At 39.4% G+C, this 17,709-nt stretch overlaps 1 protein-coding gene across 1 annotated transcript in view; it reads right to left on the reverse strand.

Moving 5' to 3' along the window:
- The window catches only part of taf1c (TATA-box binding protein associated factor, RNA polymerase I subunit C), a 41,236-nt gene that overhangs the window by 10,403 nt on the left and 13,124 nt on the right, over positions 1-17,709 (reverse strand). Inside the window, exons 4-10 of the mRNA XM_048545402.2 lie at positions 17,579-17,674; positions 17,053-17,123; positions 16,173-16,420; positions 9,104-9,232; positions 8,224-8,341; positions 5,679-5,750; positions 1,926-2,061 (exon numbers count right to left, since the gene is read on the reverse strand). Of these exons, the coding sequence (XP_048401359.2) occupies positions 1,926-2,061; positions 5,679-5,750; positions 8,224-8,341; positions 9,104-9,232; positions 16,173-16,420; positions 17,053-17,123; positions 17,579-17,674 (870 nt within the window). The remainder of the gene's footprint in view (positions 1-1,925; positions 2,062-5,678; positions 5,751-8,223; positions 8,342-9,103; positions 9,233-16,172; positions 16,421-17,052; positions 17,124-17,578; positions 17,675-17,709) is intronic.

Raw genomic sequence — 17,709 nt, forward strand, 5'->3', positions numbered from 1 at the left:
AAGTATATATAATTGTATCAAATGCATTACCCTCATCTACATACCGGATTACCATTTCAAAAAATTAAATCAAGTTGGTCAGACCTGATCGCCCCTTAACAAAATCATTCCAACTGTTTGTGATTAATGCCTGCCCCTCCAAATGCAGATTAATTCTATCCTTCAGAATTGCTTCCAAGAGTTTTCCCACCACCAAGGTTACACCAACTGGTCTGTAGTTTTCTGGTTTCTCTCTTTTTGAATAATGGTACCACACTGGCTGTCTCTCAGTCCTTTAGTGCTTCCCCTGTGGGCAGAAAGGAATTGCCCCTGCTATTTCTTCCCTTGTCTCACTGAACAACCTGGCATATCAGGGAAAGTAGACTGCTTTGTCCTGTATGGTATCTAGTTTCTTGAGTACTGCTGGAACTGCACTCATCCAAGTAAAGAATATTCCATCACAGTCTTAAATTGAGCCTTGTAGATGGTAGACATGCTTTGGGGAGTCAGGAGATGAATTACTCACTGAAGAATTCCCAGTCTCTGACCTGTTCTTGTAGCCACTATATTTATGGGACGGATCAGTAGAAACAACCATGATTGATAGCAGGGAAATCAGCAATGGTATAGACATTGAATGTTATGGGGTATTGCTGGCTTGTTGGAGATGGCCATTGCCTAGCACCTCAGTAAAGTATCAGTCCAAGCTCAGATACTGTCCCAATCTCACTGCATTCGGTTACTGCCTGCTTCAGAATCTGAGAAGTAACAAATCTACACGTCTGAATTTGTAATACAGGGAAGATCATTAATGAAGCTGCAGATGGTTGGAACTAGGATACTACTCTGAGGAACTCCTGCAGTGATGTCCTGCGGATGAGATGCCAGCAGAGAGTGACCCTCCCCACCCCTCTCTGATTTATAATGATTCTACTGAGGCTAGGGGTCCTTGATGTGATATTCAGTCAAATGCTGCCTTCAAATCAACAGCCAACACCCTTACTTTCCCTGTGGAGTTTAGCCCTTTTGTTCATGTGAGATCAAGGTTGTAATAGCTTTCAGAGCTTAGTGGGCTGTGCAAAACCCAAACACAATGAATTTTAATAAACCGATAGGAGTAAAACACTACAGTAGCAAAAACAGATGGTATACAGCAGTCATATTTCAGCATTTAAAAAGTCACCGTTTCGGAACAAATATTTCTAACATCGTGTTTTCATAGCAGTGTCTGCTGATATTTACTGTTCCATGTTATGCAAAATCAAACAAATGGCTGAACTAAGTGAAACTTATCACAATTCTTACTCGTACAGTTATCTGTGAATTGAAAGAAATTAATGATTTGCATTTGATCTCATCTCATCAAGTTTCCCTTTGAAGAGAGCAAAGGTGCACACTTATAAAAGACATGAGTATCCACTTCCACTCCTGAGTTTTGTTATCACACAGTCATTATAATGCAAGATTGAATCAACTACTGTTTAAAAAGAAAGACACTCAGATCTTTTACAGGAGTGACCAATATATCTGAACGCAAGAAAGCATCCAAGACAAACTCAAATTTTCAATAACTGTTTAGCAACAACCGGTGTATTGTGTTTTTTGTAAAGCATTTTAGATGGTGCTGCCAGCGGCCAACATCTACTGTTAGACTGACATGGCCATCCACAAGGGCTGAAGTTCTTGTTTTTGGACATTTGAATTACTTCTGCAAAAAACTATCCATAAAACACCAGAGATACAACAGTGAATCAAAGAATAATAACTGCATGTGCACTAAAAAAAGCTCCTGTTATCCTCACAAGCTAAACTCCAATTGATACACGTCTCGCTTGGAGGCGAAGGAAATAGAGAATCAGCAAACAATAATCATTTTTGAAAATACAGAATATTCATCAACTTAAGTCCTATGAGTTCTAAACTGGTTTAAAAAAACATATACCTACCCTTGTATCAGTTAAATCAAGCCCGGTTCTGTCAGCATACATAAAGACTCGTGGGTGAGCTGTGAAATCACACCATCTCCAAGACAACTGAGCATTAAAATAGAGGTTATCTGTTTCCTTTCGAATTTTACGAAGGCTGACGGCATTTTAATAAAGAAAGAAAATGAAAGTGAATGATAGAAGATTCCTTCAACTGATACATGTAAATTAGTCTGCTAAGCAAGTACCATTTAGCTGCATTTTTAAACACATCACGGTATCAGATTTTGCAAGACATGACGGAAAGGGAAGGGAAGGAAACATCATGCCTAACAGCACCCCAGACCTCAAATTAAACAGATCACTCTTTAAAGCTATGAGCAAGTGACCGACAGAGCAAAGTGATCCTACAATCAATAGAAGAGATCAAAGTTCTGCAGTGTTTCCACATCCAGTCATGAATGGTAGTGGATAATTAAACAACTCACTGGAGGAGACGGCTCCACAAATATCTTCTCAATGATGGCACAGACCAACACATCAGTGCAGAAGAATAAGACTGAAGCATTCATAGCAATCTTCAGTCAGAAGTGCCAAGTGGACGATCCACCCTGGCCACCTCCAGCGGTCCCAGCATCACAGATAGCAATCTTCAGTCAATTCAATTCACTCAATTATATCAATAAACAGTTGGAGGCATCGGATTCTGCAAAGACTATAAGCCCTGACATCATTCTGGCAATCACATTGAAGACTTGTGCTCTAGAACTTGCCACTCCCTCAGCCAAGTGTTTCCAGTACAGTTACAACACTTACACCTACCCAACAATATAGAAAATCATCCTGGTATGTGCAGCATGGAAAAAGCAGGACAAAACCAATCCAGCCAATTACCACCCAATCAGTCTACTCTCAAAAAGAAGGTGTCAATAGTGCTTTCAAGCAGTACCTACTCAGCAACAATCTCAGTGACAGACAGTTTGGAGATGGGCTACTCCTGACAGCACTATAGCCCTGGTTCAAACACGGACAAATTTGTTCAGTTCTAGAGGTGTGGGGAGAGTGACAGCTCTTGACACACATTCGACAAGAGTGTGGCATCAAGTAGCCCTAGCAAAACCGGAATCAATGAGAATCAGCAGCAAACTCTTCATCGGTTGGAGTCATACCTAGCACACCGGAAGATGGTTGTGGTTGTTAGGAGTCAGTCATTGCAGCTCCAGGATATCTCTGCAAAAGTTCCTCGGGATAGCATGCCGGGCCCAATTATCTTCAGCAATGACATTCCCTCCACCATAAAGGTCAGAAGTGGGGATGTTCAATGATGATTGCACAATGCTCTGCAACATTCGCAACTCCTCAGATACTGAAGCAGTCGATGTTTAAATGCGACAAGATCTGGACAACATTCAGGCTTGAGCTGACAAGTGGCAAGTAACATGTGTACCTCTCAAATGCCAGTCAATGACCATCTCTAATAATGGACAATCTAACCACTGCTCCCTGGCATTCAATGGTGTTACCATCACTTTGAATCTTCCACTATCAACATCCTGGGGGTTATTATCGACCAGAAACTCAAACAGACTCACTATATAAATACAATGGCTACAAGAGCTGTTCAATTCCTGACTCCCCAAAGCCTGTCCACCATCTATAAGTCACATGTCAGGACTGTGATGGCATAACCCCTACTTGCCTGGATGGGTGCAGCTCCAACATTTAAAAGCCTTGACACCATAAAGTAGCCTGCTTGATTGGCACCATATCCATAAATATCCATTCTCTCCACCGGCAATCTATAAGATGCCCTGTGGAAATTCACTGAAGATCCTTAGAGAGCACTTTCCAAAACCATGACCATCTCCATCTAGAAGGACAGGGGCAGCAGATAGATGGGAGCTCCCCTGCAAGCCACACACGAACAGGAATTGGAAATACATAGCTGTTTCTTCACTGTCACTGGGTCCAAAACCTGGAATTCCCTCTCCGAAAGCATTGTGGGTGTACCTACAGCACATGGGCTGCAGCAGTTCAAGGAGTCAGCTCACCATCACCATCTCAAGGGTAACTAGGAGCAAGCACTAAATGCCAACCAGTCAGCAATACGCATGTCCCATGGGTGAAAAAAAAGAAAATCTTTTAAAGGCTGCACCAGAGAACACAACACTGACAGTGAGAATTAGGTAAAATTATTGCTTTCTCCTTCAAGATTTGTTCTATAGTTTTATGTTTTGGTAGATATCTCTCTCTCTGTTTTATAGATAAGTTGTTATAACTTGAATGGGCACCACTCCACATCAATCATCACTGACCAGAATCTCTCCAGTTTTTACACCTGCGTGGGCATGTTGGGTGCATTAGCAGATTAACTATCAAATTATTTGGCTGTGTTGTGAATACTCCTTCCATGATCAACAAGCATTAGAGCAGGACTTGAACCAGGAGCGTCTGACTAGAGGCAGGCATATTACCACTGAGCCACGAGATCTCCCATCCTTTGATGCAGGTCAAATTAAACACTTTGAGATTCAACAGATAGCAGCTGGTGCAGCTTAAAAAAAGATAAGAAATGACACATCGCCTTTATAAGGGCATGCAGTAATATCCTTCTTAAATTCCCCTCATTCAAAAGCGTATGTTCATTTTTATTAAAAACAAAAGAAGCATTAGGTAGGGCAATGAAAAAAGGAAACATTTGATGTAAAAAGAAACTGAAAATTTTGATTATGGATTTATGCAAATGTTGCTGAAATCAGATAACTGCTGCCCAAAATACATAATATTTGGCACATTAAAACCAGCAATTAAAAAGTTGCATTGCTAGATTATAACCCAAATAGTGAGTTCAATCTTGCTTTCCAATAAACCTTTCTGTACAATTTCTCAGGAGCCAACATTATGTTTCACTCCTAGCCGCTATATGTATTTTAAATTTGACCACGATAGTCAAATTCTGGGATTAACTAACTGTTTGGTATTTAGTATAAAAATGTCTTTAGTTGATAAATATTTAGTTTGATATATCACCACTAGATAGATAAGCACAGTAACAAAAGATACTATAACTGCAACTCAAATGAAAGTTTTGTTTTGTTTAGCATTTTGATCAAGAGTATTATTTGGTGGGGACGTGGTGGCATTGTGGTAATGTCACTGGACTAGGAAGAGAGTCCAGGCCAAAACTCTGGAGACATAGGTTTGACTCCAACCATAGTAAACGGCAAAATCTGAATTCAATGACGTGGAATTTAGGAAAATGTAGTTGAATTGTCAATTGTCATAAAAAACTGATGCGGTTCACCAACGTCCTTTAGGGAAGCAAATCTGCCATCCTTACCCAGGCAGGTGTACCTGAGATCCAAAAAAATGTGGTTGACTCTTAACTGCCCTCTAAAACGATCTAGACAGCAAATCAGTTGAAGAGCAAATAGGAATGGGCAACAAATACCAGCCTCACCAGCAATATCCACATCCCGTAAGAATTTATATTCATAAACAAAGTTTCTGGGAAAGCTCAGCAGGTCTGGCAACATCTGAAGAAACAAAATCACAGTTAACACTTCAGGTCCAGTGACCCTTCCTCAGAAAAAGAAGGGTCAACGGACCTGAAACATTAACTTTGATTTTTTTTTCTTCACAGATGCTGCCAGATCTGCTGAGCTTTTCCAGCAACTTTGTTTTTGTTCCTGATTTACAGCATCTGCAGTTCTTGCAGTTACAAATTTTATACAATTCATTTTCAGCTATGAAAGGGTTTTGATTAGATCTTACCCTTTGTCTAAAATCCAGAGGTAAGCAGTTCCACACTCACTGGCAATCACCAGCTCTCCAGGAACATGAGGGCTGACAATAGAAAGGACAGATTACGGTAAAATATTTCAGTACTTTTCTTTTTAAACCTTCTTCACTACAGCCTCTCCAGTCCAGAATATTTTGCAACTAAGAGTGAGATGGAAAAATAGCCTACCAAGGTTGGAAAGAAAAGCTGAATGGCTTTGTAAATATATATTGAGCTTTCCCACATTAACAGTCACTACATCCACTCCATCAACTGCTATTTTCTACTCTCATTCTGAAGGTCAAGTGAGCCCACATGCCTTCCTGATCTGTTCCACAATCTGAACAATTAAGTGAAAAGTTCTGGGTCGGCTCAATAAAATTACAGATTTGGAAATTCTGGACTAGAAAGGTTATCTTGCATTACTTCTGAACAGTTCTTTATTTTAGTCATGCAAGAATCTAAAAGTAAAAAGCCATTAAAAAACATTGAGTAATAAATGCTGTAGCATTTTGACATTTTAAAAACAAAAGTGTAGGATTAAACAGTCCCAAGTCAGTTATTTTGCAAGATCTGGAATAGAGTGTCCCTGGGTTCTGCTTTATATTAAACTAACCCTGCTCAGTTACCAATTTTATATCTTAACCTCCCAAGACAGCTAAAGGTACAGCAGAAATAAAACAATTAACAACAAAAGGAAACCACTGCAAAAAGTTGTCATTGGCCAAAATATCCTTGCGTAAGAACTCTAAATTAAGTTGTGAAATGAAACTTTAAAATGATACTTAAGTATGATTAAAGTACTGATTAATGATAGCAGGGTGGGGGAAGAGACTTCAGATTTTGGGAGTGGAATTTCATTGTTGTGTCATGTCAGGGTTTAAAGGGGTGAAGGAATTGAGGGCTTCAGTTGCCGAGGGAAGACAGGACTTTACTTCTTGGCCAGCACAACTGGCAGGAGTTTCAGTTGCCAAGGGTGAGTTAGGGCTTCAATTGAGGAAAGGAGGCAACCTTCAGTTACTGGAGAAAATGAGGATGGTAGAAGTAGGGACGGATGGTGCAGTTTGACATGAATGAGTGACTTTAGCTCAATCATTGTGCAGTAGTTGCGGGAGGAGGGCAGCGAGGATGAGGGAAAGGGTGCTTCAGCTGCCATGGAGTGGGGTGATATTTCAGCTGCTAAGCAGACAAAGTCTTTAGTTCTTCACTGACGGATGGCAGAACATGAACTGAGCATGGTGGGGAGTTGATAAAAAGGACGGGTTTCGCCAATAAAAAAACTGAAAAACTACATTTACGTGGCATTTTTTGTAGCAGCAATTGGATCTTGGAAAATAGTTAATTAGACCAGGCCCATCATAGAAAAAGGTGTAAGTATTTAACAGGGCCATTTTGCAGTCAGGAATCAGTCCAAGCTCCATGACAACAGACTGCTGTTTCAGGTTTCGCAGCTCCAAAATCTCTTCGCAAACCCTCAGATTTTGTGACCTGCATTTTGGGAATTCCTAAATTTGTGTGATTCTTGATCTATTGTCCTCCAGCCTGTGTTCACATTGTAAGTAAAATAGCCTATATACACACTTGAAGACCTGAATTAAAATGATAGCACAAAGAAAATTTTGCAAAACTAACAAAAAAAGCAATTTAGCCTAACTTAAATTATCTAACCCGCAGGACTTTTTATAACAATTGATTGATTGCATCTGACTATTTTAAACAGTTCCACCTTGTAATCCATCTGGAAGGCAATTTCACATCTTTGCCTTTTACTAGTTTGAATCTATTACTGTCCAACTATCAGCTGACAGCAAGTAATGGCTTGGTTATTTGTTCCCAGATCAGGTGCTCACAGATGGGGAAATTCTGGCATTGCAAACCAACCGAGAAAAATGGTTACCTGGATACCAGATTTTCAGTCCATGGGTGATCAGACTGACTAATGGTCAGAACAGACTGCACTAAAACATCAGGGTGATCAAGCCCAGAGATTTTGCCACGATGCAAGTTCAGGCCAATACTTTGGTTTTCTGTTTTTCTACAATGCCACAATTTACTTTCCCCTTTTTAAGTCTGAAAAATAAAAACATGGGCCTTTTTTCATAATGCAGTCCTTAAAGGTGGAATCAGACATCAAACATTTTTCCAAGCTCGGTCCAAAATAGTTGACCCCTTATCCTGAGGATGAGCCCACGTTCTTGTTCCTGCAATTGCAGAAACAATGTCACAGAATCTACCCTATCAATCACCTTCAGAATGTTTCAATGAGATCACCTACATTCTTCTAAACTTCAGAATGTACAGGTCCAACTTACTCTGTTTCTCATCAGAGACAACCACTTTGTAGAGATGTTCATCCTGCAAACTTGCAAAAAGTTCCAATCTCATGTACTACAATGTCACCTTACAACAAGAAAACAGATTTGCATGACCCAATAGGTTTATGTTACATATTTTGTATATAAGCATCTAAATCAAAATATTAGCATTTTAAACAGCAGGATGATCTACCAAATAACGCATTGAGAACTTAATCCTTACCTGACCTTAATGCAGGTAGCAATATTGTCCACCTGAACTACCTGGAGGATAGATGGGTTCACATCTTGGGAAAGTTTCCATGCTCCACAGTGATAGTCAGACCGAACCCCTACAAAAACTGTTATTCGGAAAATTGGAGAATAAAAATGAAGTATTAACAAACTAAACAAATTGAGATAAAGTTTTAAAATTGAAAAATAAACTGTCACTGATGCATTCTTCATTATCCAGTAGATTTACTAACAGTGACCTACTTCTGTCCCTGTCAATCACCTAAGCCTCCAGCAGGAGCTGAATGGGACACATTGATTTTGCTGTTATAATTAAGTGATCAATGAAAGGAAGCAGCTAAACAGAGTACTTTGAAAATATGCAACTGAATTAAAAAAATAAGCATGAACAGATAGTGGCTTTTTTCCATGGAATTGGCCCCGAACTCTCAAAAGGTGGAAATAAATCAATTTAAAAGGTTTACTGTTGAATTAGCCTTTATTACTTACTCACTATGATAAAACCCACTCTAAAGATTTGGACATTTAATAAAGGCTGATGTTTCAATGCAGTTCTAAAGGATAGTATCTTTCAGATAAGATATTTATTGAGACTCTCAGGTGGACATAAATGGTACCAGTGTAATATTGAAAGAAAAGCGGGGGGGTCTCCTAATACCTTGGTCAATACTTACTCCTCTGCAAGTAATAGAACAATGTTACTCTTTTTTGAACACAGTGCCAAACCGAAGCCCTGCAGTTGGACAATGACTACCTTATGTGAAATGTTTCAGGACATCACGAGTTGCTGTACAAATGCAAATTCTTTCTATTTAAATTTGCAGTGATATGCAATGTTGCAGATCTGTGCAGTTTGCATCAGCGGTTACCTTCTTCTTCAACTGTACTGGAATCTATTTGATGAATTCTATTATTTAATTTAAACTTCACTGGTTTAAATTTCGTATTCAATTTGGGCATTTTACGGTCGTCAAAACCCAATGTGATTTTGCGAAAGTCTGACAGAGGCAAATTAAGGAACTTAACATATTAAGAAAATATAGCCCTTTCTCAAATTCCCTACTTTCTTTTTGTGTACCATTGGTCACTAAAGCCACAGTTTTAGAAAAATAATGGTAATACTCGAGTAGGTTCTATTTTTGCTTTACGTGATATTTCTTCAAAATTTACAACAGTAATTCTTTGCTATTTTCTGTGCACCTCACACTAACAGACTTAAAGTCTCAGTTATGAAGAGATCTTCAGAAAGTTGAGAAAAATGAATCTACATTTCAAGCAAATAAAAACCACTAACTGAATAGAAATAACACAAGCAACTCACTCATTACACTGACATATTAAAATTAGTTACTACAAGTCTGTCCCAAACAGTAGCTGTCAAAGTTAAGAAGCTAGAACCTCTGCATAAAAGGGCACTTTCGCTTAAAACAAACAAACTCTCAATATAGTGAAATTATGACGCGTGTATAACACAAATTTCTGCTGGTTGCATTAACGTTGCCAGCTGGTTGAACAGCAAATCTAACAGATTTCTACGATAAACCAAAGCTTTCTATTGGTAATTCTGGATTCGCCAAACTTGCGCAAGATTGTCACATAACCAGCCCAACCAATTAAAATGGAGTTAGATTACAATAGTGAAATCATGGAGCTCAGAGCAAGCCAATCCCGCTGGAAAGGGGAAATCACCCTGGCAAACAGGCTGGTCCACAAAGAATTCACTTGTAGTGATGGATGGTCAGAGCACTATAAGGTGTGGAAAAAAAAAGCAAAAACAAAGACATTTTTTGTCTATTCACCATTTCCGTTTGGGATTCTGTTTTGACATACAACACATGTAGGCAATTTAGATTACGTTGGGGCCTTCTTGTCCATCTTACAGCTCAATTTAATGTGTGCTTTTGGCAGATCTCATCACGATTTCACTGCATTGGAAAGAGCTGTTTGGGTCAATGTAATAAACTTATAACACACACTGAGGGAGAAGGGTAAGAATTGAGCACAATGAAGAACCTAATTCTATTAGCAGAGAGAGAGACAAGAAGTAGAAGGAAGTTGAACAGAACTTTTCAGTACAGGTATCTGAAGCTCTGCTTGAAAAGCTGGTAAAGGCAAAGGTGCTCATTGCATTAAAAAAAAATCAGTTGGATGGACTCTAACTTGTCATAATTTTTTAAAAATTCAATAATGGGATATGGCATGGCTGGCTGGGTTGGATTTATGGAACATCCCAATTGCCCTTGACCTTAGTGGCTTGCTAGGTCATTTCAGAGAGTAATTAACAGTTAAACATATTGTAGTGGGTCTGGTGTCAAATGTCGGCCATATCAGTTAAGGATTGCAGATTTACTTCTTTACTGAGTGGCAGAGCTAGCTCAAGGGGCTGTACGGTCTACTACATCCTTTATATTTAAATGGTGGAAAGGGCATTCATAAAATAGATGTGTATTTATAATAAATGACAAGGAGTACGCAGTCACCAAGAACAGTTCTTAATTCTAAATTTTTAAAGAATTCAATTCAATCCAATTCACACTTGTGCCATGAGAGGCTTTCAGCCCACATCCCCAGAATATTAGTATGGAACACCACATTTTTAGTCTAGTCATATTACCACTATGACTCGTCCTCTCCAATTTTGGATTAAGAGTTGGAAAGTTGTAATTGATTGCATTATTTTCTTTCAGTCAATGATTCTATTTGGCATACATGGAGATAAGGAATAGGAAGAGTAGGCTTTACAGCCTGTCGAGCAACATTCCCTCCAATCAGACGCAGCTGCTCCAAAGCTCCACACACGGCAAAAAAATCAGCATGCCAATCACAGTACTGACTTCTGATTCTGGAAGTCTCTACTGCACTCAGGGATCAGGAGCCCAGGCAGCAGGTAGATTATTAGAGCGGGTGATGACACTGAGCCTCTCCACCATTCAATGTGATTAAAGCTGGTCCTCCACTTCAAAACCAGTTTCCCACACTCTCTCCATAACGCTTGCTGTTTTCAGTATTCATACAGGCTGAATGCCTCAATTGTTTTATTTTTAGCGGATTGGCTCCTGTGCAATGGTATCAGATCACTAATACAATGTCATTGCATCAGGCTCTTTAAACTACAAAGACCAGGTGGTGTGAAAATCAGAGAACCACCTACTATTTTGAAATAATAATTAACAAGCTCAATAGATTGTTAATGACCCAACTGCATTTGACATTGTACAACTCACTCCATTACTCTGGAGTCAAATGAGAAAACGCTTCGAAGAGCTTTTTGCCAGTATGAGGTGGCACAAAGGCCCTTCTATGGGACAATGGCTATATGTAGAAGAGTGTGCATTTGCTGGTGAAAATGGCAATGTTAATATGGTTTTAGGCATAAGTTATTTATTGTTTTCACCCTGAAATAAGAGGGAAGGAGAGATCAAGAGCAGGGGCCTTTAAATTTATAGCTATGACTGAGCACAACCTCTCTTCTTCATGACATTTGACCTTGGCACTCAAATGGGGGCAGAGCCCCTTTGCACCAACTGATCTGACCATCTGATGCATGATTTGCCATGCTGAGACAGCAGGCATGGGAGCGACTGGACCTTTCATTATCTATTTCCACTCCCTCACCACATTGGAAAATATAAAGTAGCATATGTTTCTAAATTAGGAGCACAAAACTCTTCATTTCTCAAAGTTTGCACAGATTCAGCAACAAGAAAGCAGCTTAACAGTATCTGGACAATGCAACCTGCTTGAGATACAGTTATTAAACCCATCAAGGCCCTCTTAAACATTCTCCCCTTCCTGTTGGAGAATTGTGCACTATAACTACAGTACGCACCAACTATGTATCAGGAGAACGGAAATCATTGTCTTCAATCCACACCATTGATTCCATTTCTTACTGACTTGAATCCGCTCCCTGACAACTGTTTGGAAGTGAACCAATAATCAAATTGGATCCCATTGTCAAGACTCTACAGTTCTTTTAATGTTTTAGTGAAGATCTATAGCTTAGGTTGCGGCTGGAGTTATTGGTTGGTTCACCAAACTGACGGGTTTTTCTGCAAACGTTTTGTCCTCCTTCTAAGTGACATCTTCAGTGCTGTCTAGTCTCTGTTGAAGCGCTGTTGTTCTGAATTTATATGGCCCGGTCTGTTAAGGTGGGTAGTTCTGCTCCCAGTTTTGCTCCGTAGTGATATGTAGATGGGGTCTATTTTAACATTTTAATGGTACCAGCAGTTGAAAATCAGGCTTCCAGAAATTCACGTGCTTGTCTTTGTTTTGCTTGTCCTAGTACTGTTATGTTGTCCCAGTTAAACTGATGCCTTTCTATGTTGGAGTAAATAGAAACAAGGCAGAGTTGGTCGTGCTGTTTTGCCACAAGTTGGTGTTCGCGTACCCCTGGTGAAGAGTTTCCTGGCCATCTGACACATTGTTTGCAAAGACTTCATTTTTGCATAGCTCCAGGGTGTTGCAGTGTGTTATTGCTCATTTAAACAGTCTTGACACTCAAGATCTGCAGTTCCCATTACCATTGACACAGCTGTTGTAGTTTGGTCTGTGTGTGTGCAGTCTTTTTGTATATAGTGGTAAGGAATTCATCATTGTTCTGCTTAGTCAAGACTCTGTTTAAACGAGCAATAACACACTGCAACACCCCGGAGCTATGCAAAAACGAGAAGAAACACCTATACAAAGTCTTTGCAAACAATGGGTACTCTAACAGTTTCATTTGCCGATGTCCGGCAAATAAACATCAAGCAGACATTGTACACCCCAACACAGTGGCCACCCTACCCTCTATTAGAAACATAGCAGAACTGACTACAAGACTCCTGTGACCTCTTGGAATAACGACAACACAAAAACCAACAGCCACACTAAGCCAGCTAGTCTCAAAGACGAAACAGCAGGACAAATGTGATCTACAAAATACCACTCAGCAAGATACCACCAGGGTACACAAACACCAGCTCGCAGCAAAACGGCACAACCAACTCTCCCTCATTTCTATTCACTCCGACATAGACGGACATCAGTTCAACTGGGACAACGCAACAGCATTAGGACAAGCAAAACAAAGACAAACACTTGAATTTCTGGATGACTGGTTTTCAACCACTGCTACACTAAACATATTGAAATAGGCCCCATCTACATACCACTACAGAGCAAAACCAGAAACAAAACTACCCTTCATAACAGACTAGGCCATATAAATACAGAAGGGAATATTACAACTGTGCTTCAACAGACGCTGGACAGCACCGAAGATGTCACTAAAAGAAGGAGGATGAAACATCTGCACGAAAACAAGTCAGTTCGGTGAACCAACCTACAGTTCCATTTTCATAATATCCCTTGACTCAACCCAACCTCAGCTCATTTGCTGGAAATCTTTCATTTATCACGTTGCTTCCTTTAGACATGATTATTTCATTGCACACCTTGACTGCCTCAAATGTTCTAGCTTCCATAAATTTAAAGGCAATTAAAAACTCTGCTACTTGACTGCCAATGCAAACTAAGTCTCATTCACGCATTACATCTGTGGTCAGTGACCTACATAGTCACCTAGTTAAGCGATATATTGATTTAAAAATTTTTTTTTTAAAACAACCTTCCACGGCTACCCTCTTCATTAGCTGCTTAAACTCTTGTAGGCCCACAGTCCTGCAGAACCTCTGCACTTTCCCCATTTTGGCTTCTTGCGTATCCCCAGTTTTAATCACTAAAGCTATCTCTTTGCCAAGCTCTGGAAAAGCCTCACAGCTCTGCCTTCAACACATTAATTCCAAACAAACTCATCTTTAAACTCGGACATCTTGGCTCCCGCTCTATAACCAGATCTCGACTTCCCGTTCCATAGACTGCAGTCAGTAAGAATAGGCAATGACACCTCCTCCACCATAATCCTCAACACTGGTGTCCTGCTAGACTATAGTCAGCCCCCTACTGTACTCCTTATATACATATGACTATGTGGCCAAATTCCACCCTAAATCCATTAACAAGTTTGATGACGATACCACCACCGTAGGTTGGATCTCAAATAATGACGAGACAGAAGACAGGAGAGAGATTGCGTGCTTAGCAGCATGGTGTAGACACAGCAATCTCTCCATCATCATCAGCAAAACAAAGAAGCTGGTCATTGACTTCAGGAAGCGGAGTGGAGGACACACCCCTGTCTGCATGAATGGTGCTGGGGTGGAGCTAGTTGACAGAGTCAAGTTCCTGGGAGTAACAATCACCAACAATTTGTCCTGGTCCACCCACATCGATGTGACAATCAAGAAAACACGTCTCTACTTCCTCAGCAGGTTAAGGAAATTCCACACATCCACAGGGACTCTTACTATAGAAAGCATCCTATCTGGATGCATCATAGCATGGTATGGTAACTGCTCTACAGAGAGCCCAGACCATCACGTAAACCACCATCCATCCAGTGACTCCATCAATACTTTCCACTGCCTCAGGAAAGCAACCAATGTGAACAAAGACCCCTCCCAGTCACACTCTCTTCCACCCTCTTCATCAGGCAGAAGATATAAAAGTTTGAATACACATGAATAGATTCAAGAACAGTTTCTTCCCTGCTGTTGTCAGACTTTTGAAGGAACCGGTCATATAAAACAACATATTTCACTATCTTAGCGTATGTGACAACAATAAATCAATCAATAACATTCCCTTTCTCTATACCTTGCTTTCCTCCTTTAAGCCACTTTTAAAATCTATTTTTTGACAAAGCTATTTGCCATCTGATGTTACATGCCATGGTGTGGCTTGGTGTCAAATTTTGTTTGATAACATTCTTCTGAAGGAACCTGGGCTTTATTTTGCTAAAGGCACTATAAAAACACACGTTATTGTTGTTGTTATTAACTATCATTTTTCTGTCAGAATGACTAACTGCACCTTTTTATTGTCTTGTACATGCAAGAAGGAACATCAGACTTCCTAAACATGAAGGACAGAAGATACTTAAGAGCTGAATTAATAGATTGTTTGGTACTTTATTTACTCTGTAGTGGAACGTTAACATTAATTTTATTTTCATTTTAATCTATGGTCATTTCATTACCTCCAAAAAATTTGGATACGAAAACTAAGATCATTCAATATTTATTAAAATCCTCACTGCCAATCACTTCTGTAGACTATCACAAAAATATCTATTATGTGATAGAAAACAATAAAAGGAAGCTCTCATAAATAAAGTTGTACAAATGAATCACAATATTCGGATCCCAGATTTGGTAGAACAGGTAGAAAAGCTAACAGACCTACTCCTGTTCCTACGTTCCTAATGTTAAATGCTGAGAAATCCTGCTAGCAAAACACTAGGACAATCCAGATTCTAACCATAACCAAATTTTTAGTACTTGCTTTCCAGTAAAACATGGACAGCTTCTACTGATGTGGAGAGGCCAAAAAGCACGAGTCTCATCCTATGAGGAAAGGTCATTTTTGTTTAGAAAATAAATTCATTGCAGGAATGCAAATCTCAATGGCTAGGGCAACATTTATTGTAGATCCCAAACAGTCCTTGAAAAGGGGGTGGTAAGCTACCTTCTCAAGCCTCTGCAGTTCAGATGGTGTAGGTGTACCCACAGTGCCTGAGAGAAGGGAGACCCAAGATTTTGGCCAGCAGCAGTACAAGAACTGTGATAATAGCTGCAAATCAGGTGGCCTATGGCTTGAGGTGCTTATTCTCATGCACATTCTACTTTTATTCCTTTAGGTGGCACATGATTGGGGTTTTGACTATATTGCTCTCATTGAGAAAATATTTCAACATCTTTCACTACTTTGCGGAAGGACTGGGTGCAGTGGTGAAAAATATGACAAAGGTGGTATAGGTTTGAGTTAACAGATGTGTAAAATGTAATCTGCAACAAACTATCATGAACAAATGAAGCAAGTTTACCCAAAGGATACTCAGTAAACTCATGGATTCGCTGCCAGGGTAGATGAGGCACCCTTCTTCTAAACGGGCTTCTTTGGAGAAAGGACAGTATACCAGAGCCCCTCCAGTGGCAGATTGATCAAATAGAAGTTTGTTTCTCTGCATCTTCATTTCTTCATGAATGTTTTCTGCCAACACATTTGGTGGAATATCAAAAATACACTCCCGCAATAACGAGTTTAATAGTCTTGCTTGCTTACTTCCACTAGAAAGTGGGCACCTATAAAAATATTGATGAAGTGCATACATTAGAAGAATGTGAAATGGATAGTCATCTGCACATTTTTGAAGGTCTTAACAATATCTACATGCAATGCTATGTTACATTTTCTTATTACAATTATATTTATCAATAAATTTTTTTGAACAATGTTGGTGAATTCTCAAAAGAACACAGATTGAAGGCCATTCTGAAGTTTAATACTGATTTTCATAATTACAAAATCTAATCCTATAACTCAACACATGCAAATGAATTTTTGTACTAGCATTTAAACTTCTAAAATTTAATACTCAAAGCTGTCAGTTAGAGCTAATCGTCTATGTTTACTCTGTAATTCATTAAAACAAACTACAATGTGTGAAATTATTCAGCACATCTGGGAAGAGATCTCTTCTCCTAGAGACCAACATCACAATATGTATCAAAAGCAAACACTGCTGGAGAATCTCAGGTCTGGCAGTATCTGTGCAGTGAGAACAGTTGACATATCAGGTCTACTGACCCCTTTCCAGAACTAATAGAAACTTGGAAAAGGTGGTATATCTGCTGAAGACAAGGGATGGGGGAAGTTTTATTTTATTTATTACAATATGCATCCCACGTAGGATATAACTTCTAATGTCACTTACTCTTTTTGCTTTACTTGCTCTGTGAATGTTCTCAGCTGGCTTACACTTACTGCAGTCTGTCTGGCTTTTCCCTTAAAAATAACAACATTGCAGTGATAAAACCTTTTAATATCCAAGTCCTCTGTACTTACAATATTAAACATTGAAGGTCTAACGGACTACAGTTGGTCAAATTTGGAGCAGTCCATGACTTCAGAATAACTCATGAATAACAGGAGAATTAGACTGCAGAGGTTGAAATGCTAAAACTAGTCAAACCACACAGCCAGACTGGTCACAGGTAATACAGCCTACTGTGTGTAACTGACGTAGGTTCAAGATTTGGTCAAATGAATGGTCAGGGCATGGAAGCCGAATCTGTTATTGCCCAACATCCAAATACATATTTTCAGAGACAAACAATCTTGGGCAAGTACAGTAGGAACAAGAATAAATCATGCAGTTAATTTTGTTCATCATGAAATTAATAGCTTTAATTTTATTGAATTTGTGTAATCACTTGACAAAAAACAAAAACAATCCTTACCCTGAGGGCAGATTCTCCAAAATAAAAGTTCTCCTCTAGAAGTTTGCCCACTGAACTGAAGGCATCATTACGGTGATCAAGAAAGAAGTTAGCCATCTTCAAAATTATGAAAAGCAAGTTGACAAAGTACA

This window comes from Stegostoma tigrinum, chromosome 1 (genome assembly GCF_030684315.1).
Source record: "Stegostoma tigrinum isolate sSteTig4 chromosome 1, sSteTig4.hap1, whole genome shotgun sequence".
In the NCBI taxonomy this organism is placed as follows: Eukaryota; Metazoa; Chordata; class Chondrichthyes; order Orectolobiformes; family Stegostomatidae; genus Stegostoma; species Stegostoma tigrinum.